The following is a 13,117-nucleotide window of genomic DNA, read 5'->3' as shown; positions in this document are numbered from 1 at the left end:
CTCTACAAACGCTTAATTATGGAAATGAAAGGGCCTATTATTTTAATAGGACTTAGTAATGGTAATATGCAGACAGAATACCTTCTGTAATTAAGATCATCTGTCCGGGTAGACAGCCTAGACTCTGGGAAGGATGTGTGAAACCAGGTGCTTTTCTCTGATATTTATTACCACTGGCCACTCACAGTCTTCTTCCTCTATATAATAATTAGAACAAAAAAGAAAACCTGCTCATATTCCTATGTAGCATAAACTATGACCTGTATCTCAAATACTCACTCTTTTCTTTTCTCTTGAATTCATAAGATTACAATGATTATCAGGGTAGTTGCTATACGTTGAAATCAGGAATTCCTCCAAAAGTGCTTATGTTGGAGCTAAATCAAGCAGATGGGGCCTCTAGGAAGCAATTCAGTCATAAGCACTCCATCTTGCTACTAACGGTATTTGGTCAATGAGCTGTCCCTTCTGCCTTTTTGTTTGAATTTTTGTTTTCTTTTGTGAGGTCCCAGCAGTGAGGTACCAATCTACAAGCAGGAAACAGCCCCTTACAATGCAGAAAACCTGCTAGCACCTTTACCTGGTACTTCCAAGCAGCCAGACTCTATTACTTACTAATTCCCAGTTTAAGAAATTGTCACCACAGGAACAGAGAGACAAAAATCAACCAGTCTCGTCTACAGCTCGGAGCAACCACGGAATTACATGTGGCTAGAGATGTACTTGTGACAGTGAGGTGTGAGGCGTGCGGCATTCTGCACAGAAAGGGTATAATTTCCTCATCGGAATGGTTCTATTAAGTGAGAACTTATTATGGGACTGTTGCTGTATGCGCTGTCTCCAGCGTCATTATTTGAAACCATCTACCACGATGAAAAGAGGAGTCTCAGGGAGCCATGTGCTGTTACTACAGCCTGCAGTCAAACACAGTGCCACGGCACTCAGGAGAGCTATACATACTGTGCACAGGGAGCTCAAACTCTACGTAGCAAAGTTGGGATTTTATCTCAATCTGCATGATCTCAAAACTCACACATTAACAAGTGAGCTAAAATGTCTCTCAAATTTCCTAAATCTTTGCCCCCTTTTTTTCCAACACAACAGAGGAAAATAAAATGTTGAAATCATTCCTGTGCATGAAAGAGGATTATTAATTATTAATTTAACACAAGTGAATGACTGGATTCCTAGGAGGCACTGCAAAGGCTGGAGAACCATGCTGGTCTGCTGACAAGTTTTCTTCCAACCCTAAGGTTTTAGGTACTTCTAACAGAATTTTCATAAAATTCATCATTATGAACATTATTTTATTTTTTTGAACAAAAATTTATGTATCTTGGATAATAATTGAATACAACATTAGAATTCCAGACAGAAAGCAAAATGGTACAGAGGAAAAATAATCTCAGCTCTCATTCTAATAAAATAGAGTTAGATAGTTAGTAACTCCTGTGAAAAAAAAAGGCCAGAATGTAAAATAAGACTTCTGTTCATATATTAATAAGACTTCTGTTCATATATTAATAAGACTTATGCCAATGTTTCATGGAGAAAATTACTATAACCTACTTCTCTACCTACCCGTCTCCAAGCTCCATACACATGGAAAAACAAAGACAAAACTATACCTTCAACAGCTGACTGTGTTTCTTCTATTTGGGGAACAAAAATTCTGATCACACTTGTATTGATGTAAATCAAAGGTAAATTGCGGGAAGTCAGTGTATGGCTCCTCATGGGCTGACCGGAAGACTTTCTTTTCTCTCTTTGGGTCCTTGGGAGTTTAGTGTGAAATATGCTTGCAATAGCATTCAATAAAGGAAAGCAAAGCACAATGTCAAATGCTTGCGCAGAAAGAAGAATTTCGTGAAGAAAATGAGGTGAGCCATCCATTAACCCTTCAGATAACTTATGGAAACTTCTTCGCTCATTTCTTGAGGTCAGCTTGTGGCGGACATTTTTTGTTACGGCTTTTGTGTATGTCAGAGAAAGAAATCCATGCTGTTGATGAGCGCCATCTACAAGTTTTGCAGTTGTCTGTTCCAAAAAAGGAAAGCAAAAGACACATTTCATTTTTAAAAGGAGACAATCTTTATGAGAGAGAGATTAAAAAAAAAACCCTAGTATGTTGGCCTTTTTGTATTGGTCATCTTACACTTAATAAACATGACAGTGGTCAATTCTATGGAGAAATTAAAAGCTTCCATGGATTTTAGATTGAGGTACCTGAAGATTAGGAATTCCCTGAGAAAATCCTACTTTACACTTAACAACATGAAATTAACTGGAACAAATGTATTGCCCTCCCAGCACCTCGCCCCACAGCTGAGGGGATGGTCTTTAAAGCTACTGCGCCCATGGCGGCCTTTGCGAAGGAAGTCGGCCAGGTCTGTGATGTCATCACCCCTAGGGCGTGTGCGTGCGTGCGTGCGTGCGTGTGTGTGTGTGTGTGTGTGTGTGTGTGTGTGTGTGTGTGTGTTTGTGGGGGGGGGGCTAGGGAATGAACCCAGGGTCTTCACAGGCTATGGAAGTGCTCTACGTCTGAGTTCAGTTGCCTGTTAGATTTTAGACTGGACTTTATAATGAAGGAAGGTGCAAAACTTTGTATGCATTTTCAAGTCAATTATTTGACCATTGGGAAAAACATAGAATGTCATCATTTAGTGCTGAAATAACAATTTCTCCTAGTGGTCTCCCTCAGCACCGTTTTAACCCTTCCAGCCTTCCTCTCTGCATCTACTCCCTGCTTCTCTTGTTTTTCTCTCTATGCTCAATGCAAACAGAACCAAAGTAAAGGTAAATAAAGCACTGCTTTGATCCCTGGGGTGCTGGCCATTAGGCAACAGCATGGGAAGGGCCTGCTGTCACCCCAGTGCACAAGGCCACAGCAAAGCTCCATCCCCAGGTCTCCAAACTGTGCTGTGAGGAGAACACTACAGTAACCTAAATAATCCAGTTCATAGTAAGCTTTTATTCAAACCATGGAAAATTATAAAGGCATTTCAATATGTGAACGCAAAAAAAAAAAAAAAATCAGTGAAACATGTTGAAAGAAACAGCCTTGGAAGGTAAGTACATAATGGAAAGGCTTTAATCTTCTTAAACTGCTGTACCTGTGTTAACTAAGGATTAGAAATACACTTGGCCAAAACTGAGGCAAAATATTCCCTTTCATATGGTAAAAAACAGCATTTTATTTAAACTTTAAATGAGCAAAATGTAAAATGAATAGTTAGAGACAGCAAATAGTTAAGGCATTTCCTGAGCAGTACCTCTGCTGGAGTGATGCTGAGGACTGTGCTCAGGGGCTTCCTCACGCAGCAGCGTGCAGTCCCTTTCAGAGATGCATCCCTACTCTAGGGCAATTATTTTTTAAAATGTAGTTAGAGTTTGAGGCCAGCCTGGTCTACAATGTGAGTCCAGGACAGTCAAGGCTACACAGAGAAACCTTGTCTCGAAAAACAAAAAAACAAAACAAACAAACAAACAAAAAAAGAATCTATTTAAAATGTAGATAGAAAAATGTCAAAAATGTTAAAAGATTCATAATGAAGTTTGTGGGGCCGTCTGAAGACATTTGAAGTGACTAGGAACGTTTCTGAGCTCAGGGTCAGCCATTGCTGCTGAGGAACAGGCAGCTGAGCATGGAGACGCATGACAGGAACCCCACACACCATCTACCGACACACACGCCATGCCTCAGACGCACACTTCTAGTACTAAAGGTGCTCATAGAAAAAGTTAAAAACCAAGTGAAAAGAAGCATTTGTTGTTATGCAGATAAACTGGTCAGCTTACATGTAAGGGGACAATCATAGGAAATATTTTATAAGGGTAATATCTAGGCCTTTTCACCTTTATAAAGAAATGAGAAGTATTTTACACATGCTGAGAAAACAGCAGTGTTTATAGTGACTTAGTAGAATAAATATCATGTACATTTTAAATTTTCATGAATTTTATTAACTTTAATAATGACACTCAAAAGAATGAGTATAACAACGTATTTACATATGCTGCACTATTCAAAAAATATACACATCAGCTACGTCTGAAAGTTACGAGGATGCAGCCTAAATTCATTTTGTACCCAGAAAACAATGGAAGAATGAACTTGTCTCAATTCAATACAGCGATAGATAAAATACATCCAATTAGCTGTGAGAGGATGACAGCTGCATAACAGAGAAAAACTAACCAAACCAAATAGCAGTCTGGGCTAGAAGTAAACGCTGTATTGGTCAACTCCCGATCAATCAACACAACAGACATCCACCTCACGTAATAACTTACTTTGATTTCCTTATATTGATAACAACATTCTTATTCAAAAACTCAGAATAGCACTAGTATGTACAGGTGACAGCTAGAGCATGATAGAAAGCCAATTTATGACGCAAAAATACGTTGTATTTCACTTATAAGGTAAATGTGATTGACACAGTGACAATCGAGAGCTGACTTACAGTTCCTTCTTTGGGTACTTTTTAGAGTAACTTGGGCATATAGATTTAAAGTGATTTCTTACAGAAGAAAAGAAGGTAACAATTACTGAGATAGTCCTGCTTGCTGAGGGGTCAAATCAGCAAGGTGCATCTGTTCAGCTTGTCAGTACAGGAAGGAACACACCACCACACTGCCCCAAAGACCAGACCAAAACCCTTCCTGCAGGCTTGAGGTGGTAGGAACAGAGAAGATGAAAAGAAAAAAGAAAAGAGAGAGAAGAAAGAAAGAAAGACAAAAGAAAGAAAGAAAGAAAGAAAGGAATAGAAGCAGCAAGCAGAGAGAGCGAGAGCAAGAGAGCAAGAGTGCTGCTGGAGAGATTTTAAATTCTGCTCAAGTTTGCCCAGGTTTAAATCTGAACTATTCCTCAATATGGCCCCCGTATGCACTTTCTTCTGCCAAATCATTCAGGTGGAGGTAAATAAAAAAATAATAAAATAATTGCTTTTTGTAAACAATTATTACTTTAAGTTTTTAGTCAATCCACCATGAACTCATTTACAAAAGGAAAATCTTCCAAAAAGTCAACATAGCAATGAAAAATGATAAAATATAGTAATAAATGTGATACAGTTCTACCTTTGCCTTTTGGTACATTTATTTAATTGCTACTAAGAAAGATAGTTACAAAACATGAGCAGATTAAAAGAATAAGAAACCTTAATTTTAAACATAATTTTAGAAAAATTCAGAATATTCAGAAAATATTCTGAATCTGAATGATATTCCTAATATCATTAGACCTATTGCAAAGTAAAATAAATACAAACAATTTAAAATATAGTCTCAAAAATCAAAATTATTAAATGAGTCTCACCACAGGTTTTTCTTTGCACTGCAGAAATACTCCTTCAAAATGTCCCGACTGCCAACCTTCCCCTGGCCTGGAAAACATAGTGCACTTTATCTGTTCTCTTCATTTCTCTCGATTAAAAAAGGGATCATACATGACCATAACAATAGCTGTAAATTAAAGCACGCCACGCTGTACCAAGCACAGATGTGCCAGTGCACCTGCAGAACCACTCACGCACAACAGCATGCCACTGGCTCTGCATGGAGCACTTCTTCTAACAGAAAAACTGTTTCACCTTTACCAAGCTTTGCCTCTCCCATAGATGAGAAGGTACAGAGAGGTACAACTCTTTGCCTATTTTGTTAATCTCTGTAACTCCAGTATGTAGCCAGAGCCCAGCATACAAAATATATTAATAAGCATATCATTACAATGATAAATTACGTAAAATCTAAAATTTACATAAGTTTAACAGTAAAGCTAAGGTAAGTTATAGTACATACTATTCATGTCAGAAATTCAGTGCTTGTACTGATGTGTTACATGAAAGATCATTTCATTTTAAGTATACTGTACTGGAAAGTAATTAAAGAAAAATCAACAAATGCTAAATAGCAATTCACTGTAAGTATTACAAAAATAATTACCACCTGATTATTAAGATAATGTTACAACACGTTCTACTACTTGTTATGTTTGTTAGGTAACAATTATACATAGCAACTGAAATATTTTATGTTTCACAATGACAATTTTCAGCTATTTATTATGGACTTGTACTTATTGATATAAACAGTATAAAGTATAAGAACAGACAAATATAGAAGTAGAACTAGAATATGTTTGCAGAAATATTTTAGGGAATGTAATAATAGGTCAGTACATTTGCAAAATAACTTTGGACATCTACAGTTACACAATAAAAACAGTTGAGCTGAGGGATATAATGAACCCATTATGAAAATATATTTTAAGACTATTTCTAAGAGAAATTACTGTGAAAGTGAAAATATAATACTATTTAAAATATTTTTAATAGCATCTTTGCATTTTATATTATATTTTAGTATGCTTAGTATATTTTGTAGTATATTTAATAGTATAAAGCCAAAAAAGGAAATGGCTTTAGGAAACACTAATGGCAAGATCATTTAAAACACTGAAAAATATCTATTACAAACAAATCATATATTCCCATACTCTTACTTTGGATACAGAGGGATTACACAGGGAATAATGTGGTTTTAGGTTTATCTATGACATTTATAAGATTTACAATAAAGGAGAAGTCTCCTAAGTGTTGGAGTTCCACCTCAGTGCAGCTTACAGAGCAAGAAAAAACAGTATGCAGCAACAATCAGACACTTCAATTGTGTCCTAGGCATCTTAGCAAATCTATAACACATGGCATGCACTTGTGGGGTATTTGTAAAAGCAGTAATGTGGATATTTATGAAGAGCTATATGCCATGTTATAAAATTTTATTGGATTTGAATGAAAGAATACTAAGACAACAACTTCATCTGTTAAGCATTCTCTTTGACAGTAATCATAATTGTAAAACAGAAACATCCTTATGGTGCCTTGCTCTAAGAGAACACAGCTGTCCTTTATGTGTTACTCACTGTTTACCTGCTTTGATAGTGGTCAATATTGAAGCTCTCTATCTTACATTTCACTTTGGTGTACACATCCTGCATATCTACGGACGCACTGAGATCTTCCAGTTCGCTGACCATGCAAACCTCTGCAAAAAGAAACAAGCATTACTATCAAGAGAGTCCCTCATAATCAACATTAAAATTTCGTATTTTACACTGGCTAACACATTCTGACCATCTAAAGGGCACTAAGAGTACACAAAGCTCTATACTTATTAGCAGCATTAGTGTCAAAAGCGCCCTTATGTTAAGAGAAGGCATATATCTATCTCGAGTTAGGCAACCCAGTTATTATTTGAATAGACGAATCTGTTACCAGTCAAGGATATCTGAATACTGACAATGTAGCGTATAGCTATGCACAGAGAGTAAGTCACTCACACATCCTGGGTGAATTTTGATTATCGACAAGCAAAATTAGATTGTACAAAGTCCAAGAGAATATGAACACATAAACTTCGTACAGTGATGAGATAAAATGTTAGCAACATTCTTAAAACACTTGAATAAGAGCTAATTAAATTGTAAATGATGACATTGAAGAAAACTACACTTAATATATTTTCTAATAGCAGTAATAATTTTATTTCTGTAGTAAGGAATAAGAAATATTCCTGTACCTGTGCCTTTGTTCTCAAGATCTGGAGCAAAGAGCTTTATAGTAACTTTGGGGAGCACCCACTGCATCCATAGACTAACACGCCCACTGGACCCACCAATGGTACTAGTAGTTTGCTCCAAGGTAACAGAATCTGAGAATGGTGAATCATCAGCAGCTTGAATGGAATCTCCCTGTGGTGAGGAAAAAAACAACAAAACAAAACACATCAAATGTTGATACGCCAGGAAAAAGAGGTGAAATAAAATTTATAACTTAAAATGATTATTTTAACTTTTCCATATTATATATTATGATCATATAAATACTACTAATGCTAACGCTCAAAGCTAACCATCATAAGCATGCACTCCACCAGCTATTTCAGTAGTACTTGTAGCTGTGCGCCGTTCCAGCTTTCTCTCCAAGTATATAAGGATTACACCAACGGTTGCCTCCTTTCTAGATCAAGGATCTACAATTAGCCAAAGGCCAGAACCAGCTGTGTAGGATGCACTTGTATCAAGTCACAACCGAGGCCTTTATTTACTGTGTCTGCCTTTTGATGGAGATGACTAGCTGCTGCAGGGAAGCTGAGGACCACAGGCTAAAGGCATTTATCCTCTGTCTCTTTACAGGAGAAATGTCTTTGACATAAAACATTTATGAATGATTTTTTTTTAAATGTAAAAGTGATTTGCTCAGTTTAACAATCAAGAAAACATTTCTCTTGGTAGACTACGATTTCATAAGAATGTTTTTTTTTTTTTAATGAGTGCAACCTAGAGAAATAAATTATGAACTTATTCAGTTTCTTAGGTATATATTAAATTTGTTTTGTATAAGAGCCCAAAATCCATGGTAGCAAACGTGCTGTAAAAGGTTTGGTGGGGTTTTTTGCTTGTAGTATTTTGTTGTTGTTTTCAAAAGCTTTTAGTAGCCTAGAACAAAATAAACCCTTCCATTTGAGGTTAAACTGGAGTTGCATAGCTCCAGTCTCAGATGCAGGAAAAAACGCTGCTAGACGGAACCTTTGCTGCTGCACAAGTAGAAGATGCACTTGGACACATGCACATCTCTGCATTACTTCATTTGATTGACTAGGAGGCACTATAATATATCAGGATAAGGGCTTTATACACCACTCATGTAATTTTATATAACAATTCCACTTTCCAGAGTCCATTCCCCTCTCTGTAAATTAGTTTTTTACAGCACTTTATGCTTCGAATCTAGAGAACACAAGAGCATGAGCAAAAAGGAAGGATTTCCACATAGCAAAGACTTCATAAGTGGAGGTTAGTTACTGAGCAAGCACACCAGTCCTCAAGACCCTGCAGTTGCTCGTTCCCTCTTGCCATCCTCAGTCCGTCGTTTCTCCAATGGGACACACATGTTCATCTGCACAATGAAGGGCTCTAACAGGCCGGAGCATGGCAGACACTGCACACAGATTGTCTTTTTACCCACTTTCCTCTGCCTAGATTAAAAACCTTTACATTCCTAAAACTAGTCTCTATTCCTCATTTGGCCACTTCCTCCTCCTGAGGATGACAACCAAGGTCCAACTATCAAAATATTTCAGCCCAACAAAGAGAAGCCCCCTATCGGCTGCCCTAATTAACATGTCCAACCAAAACCAGCCAGGCAATTCTATGACCGGGTGCCCTCTTTTACCTTTATAACCTGCCATTTGTATACAAGTCCCTTCTGTCTCCTTTGTACACAGAAGCATTCCTTTGCCCTTCTGCGACAAATATCCCTTACCACCTTTTCTTGCCCTTTTCTCTCCTCTCCCTTGCTCCCTTGCTCCTCTCCCTAGTCTTCTGTCTCCTGCCTTTGTCTCTCATTCCCTCCCCTTACCACTCTGGGGCGAGCAAACCTCTGTGCTGACAACTTGGTCTTGAGGTGTCCTGTGGGATACCAGTGCTTTCATGCATCCTTAATCTCATGGTTCTCTGCTGATTTGAATGTCCAAAACAAAATGCTTACTTCCTAGGCTATGTAATCATGCAAGAGCAAAATGCCTCTTAGAATTTTTGAGAAGATGTGCAATAGTGGTCAGATTGTTACTTTCTACTGGCAGATGGTCAGAGCAGAAGCCACTACTCTCTAGGTCAAGCATACCTGAAAGAGAGGGGTCTGACTAAAGCCTCACACACAAGGAGTTAAGAGCATCCTATGCGCAGGCCACCAGGTCATCAGGAGGCTGCACCAGGGCATTTACCTTGTCCACTCTGCTCTCACTTAAAACATCTTTCAGTGAAAAAACAGAAGGAGCCAAGGGCAAATGTGAACAAGAGCTCACAAGGAAGGTATGACTAAGCACAACAAACAAACAATAACACAAACAAAACACAACAACAAACTAGTATCCTAGGATTTACTGAGACAGAAAATTATTAGTCAGCTCCCTGTCCCAAACATAGCCCAAGGCTGTTTGAGGGTTTTTTTCCTAAACATTTCTATAAAATAAGGAGACTTTAAATCTATCATAGCCGAAATTTCTAGGACTTAAGAAGCTACATAAATTTATTTTTGGTTAGTTGTCTAATATAAAATCCAATAAAAAGCACCAACTATTTCCAGAGCACATGTTTTTTACAAAGCAAATCAATAAAAGATGACACAATGTGGCTATTATGCCTTTTTAAACAGATAGTTTCTAGAACAGAAACATTCCTAATCATATCCTCCAACTAACAGCATGCCCCATGGGAAGAAAGGTACGGAGAAATAGCATCTAGTCAATCCTTTAGCACCACTAAGTATCCTGATAGAATACTGAGAGCTGTGGCTTCCAGCTTAGTAAGAACTCCTGAGAAACTTTTATGCTATTGTGTCATGCAGTTTCAATTTTCTTTTTGGATTTACAACAGTTGCTGTGTTATGGTTAAACATGTTTCTATATTAATTTCCTTTTTTATTTAGCAAATCTATAGTGAAAACAACCCCCATAAATGGTAATGTTTAACTGTTTTCCTACACCTTCTTAGTCCAATTCTAAAATAAAAATTCATGGCTAATTAACCAAAATATTGAGTTTATTTTTCTAGGTAAATGTATCTCGGTTCATCTGGAAGAAGAAACATTTCAGCCCTTTATCCTGGGCCTGCTTCAGAGCTCTGGGAAGATCACAGTTGGCCACACTGCTAATCTTTCTTATCAAAACAACCCCAGCAGCTCTTGTTCAATCACACATCCTCCCAAGGGGCTAACACTTGCACTGTTGTTTGTCCTGCAGTCAGCAGGAACAAGTGGCCTGCTGGGGCTCCTGCACCTTTGCTCTCACTGTTTCAGAAAGTCAGGTTTTAAGCACACAACTTAAGTCTCACCCATACTTCCCAGTTTACCAGGACACAAAGGCAAAGGCAGGAAGCTGAAGCTGTGTTTGCAGAAAGTAGACTGCTTGTGGCAGCTTGTCAGCATGAGAGTATCACTGAGCAGAGGCTCAGTTTCAGGTGTCTGGGATCCTACAGATACTTTTTTTTTTTTAATTTTTTTATTATTAATTTATTCTTGTTACATCTCAATGGTTATCCCATCCCTTGTGTCCTCCCATTCTTCCCTCCCTCCCATTTTCCCATTATTCCCCTCCCCTATGACTGTTCCTGAGGGGGATTACCTCCCCCTGTATATGCTCATAGGGTATCAAGTCTCTTCTTGGTAACCTGCTGTCCTTCCTCTGAGTGCCACCAGATCTCTCCCTCCAGGGGACATGGTCAAATGTGAGGCACCAGAGTTCGTGAGAAAATCATACCCCACTCTCCACTCGACTGTGGAGAATGTTCTGACCATTGGCTAGATCTGGGAAGGGGTTTAAACTTTACCACCTGTATTGTCCTTGGTTGGTGCCTTAGTTTGAACGGGACCCCTGGGCCCAAATCTGCCTATCATATTGTTCTACTTGTAGGTTTCTAGGACCCTCTGGATCCTTCTACTTTGCCATTCTCCCATGCGTCTCTCATCTAGAGTCCCAGTAGGCTGCCCTCCCCTCCCTACAGACACTTGTACTTAGTGCAAACAACAAAGGATTCATTTTTACCAGATTCCATATTCAAATCATCGAAAAACAAGTTTTGACCTACACAAGTAAGACAACTTACTTAAAATCATAAATAAAAAGAAATCAATGACTTTCTTTGAATGGAGATTTGAATCAGACATTTAGACATTGTAGACATTCCTCTACAAAGAGGAAGCTCATTCTTAGAGGTGAGGGAAGAAAATCGGGGATCAGGCTGAGATCTGTAGCGCTCTTTCTTTTAAACTCTATTTAGGGTGTTTAGGCCTCAACCCCCCTTCCAATCTCCCAACCCTTCATAAGAGAGAGAAGGGTAGTATGGAGGGGGCCCCTTTACTTCTCCAAGCTGTTTAGGGTCAATTGGGTTCTTTTGGGCTGTTCCTGTCTCTGTCAACAGCAGATGAAGCCAGCAATCTCCTCCAAGCCACTGCTCTCCAAAGTGTTTCTCTCTCTCTGTCTGCTCCAAACCGAGATATCATCTCTGGTCTCTCCAAATTGGTACACGCCACACACCAACACTACACACCACACCACACTCTCCCTGCGCTCTTATTTATATCCTCAGAGCCCTAGACCACACCCCTCTTCATGCTCCACAAGGAAGGCCATCACCAGCTGACAAAAGCCACACCCCTCATGAGACAATTAACAGGTGTGGACAAGCGAAGGCTCAAAATGAAATCCCACACTTGGGACTAAAACAAAAACGTATTTATATAACCCAACTGAGTTTACAAAGAAACCAAAACATTCATTACAGAGATCTTTTTCTCCAGTTAAAAGAACCTAACAAGCTACCATGGAGAAAAGAACTGAGTACAGTTCTGTTCTGTTGCTTGAAAGGTTACTACCAAAGTCAACATATTACATGTTTATTTTCCTTGTCCCCTCTGGTACCCATATTTTCTGCTCAAACTTAGAAAAGTATTCAGTGTGTTGATCACATATTCAGTTCAGTGCTACTGTAATTATACATCATTTGGGTTAGAACTAAGCAAATCATGATGAGTGACAGGAACAGGTTCACTGTGTTAGGAAATCAAGTACTAAATTAACTAAAGATTAATTAAAGATATTTGGGTTCAGCTTCTTCTCTCATCTTCCATCCTTCTCCAGTCTCCTGACTGGATAGAGCACTGAGCAGAAACAAGAGGATTAGAAATACCTGCAGGAAGAAATAGAAACTTGCAAAAAAGGAAAAGGAAAAAGAAAAAAAAATTAAATAAACAAGATAGGAAAAATACAAAGCAATGAAAGAGTAACATAGGAAGGTGGGAAGTGATTACAGGACATGAAAGAAAATAAGTTCCAGAAACAAACAGTACAGATAACAGAGAATGTGGGGGGTCATGTTGTCTCAAGTGACGACATCTGAGAATTATCTAGAACTAAAGGTAAATAGCCCATAAGACACCATGAATTAGGCAGCATAAAGCATCTACATGTGGTGATGACTATTTACTACAAAAGAAAATTTAAGCAGTACATTAATCTTACGAATTTGTACATTTGAGACTCTGGACTCAGAATGCAA

General features: G+C 38.3%; 1 protein-coding gene across 1 annotated transcript in view; it reads right to left on the bottom strand.

The window, feature by feature from the left end:
* Window positions 1-13,117, bottom strand: part of Vps13b (vacuolar protein sorting 13 homolog B) — a 551,580-nt gene that overhangs the window by 245,524 nt on the left and 292,939 nt on the right. Inside the window, exons 26-29 of the mRNA XM_051159473.1 lie at window positions 7,582-7,753; window positions 6,933-7,047; window positions 5,321-5,387; window positions 1,629-2,037 (exon numbers count right to left, since the gene is read on the bottom strand). Coding sequence (XP_051015430.1) covers window positions 1,629-2,037; window positions 5,321-5,387; window positions 6,933-7,047; window positions 7,582-7,753 — 763 coding nt within the window. The remainder of the gene's footprint in view (window positions 1-1,628; window positions 2,038-5,320; window positions 5,388-6,932; window positions 7,048-7,581; window positions 7,754-13,117) is intronic.

Source organism: Acomys russatus, chromosome 17 (assembly GCF_903995435.1).
Source record: "Acomys russatus chromosome 17, mAcoRus1.1, whole genome shotgun sequence".
NCBI lineage: Eukaryota > Metazoa > Chordata > Mammalia > Rodentia > Muridae > Acomys > Acomys russatus.
This window is presented reverse-complemented; position numbering and strand designations above follow the sequence as displayed.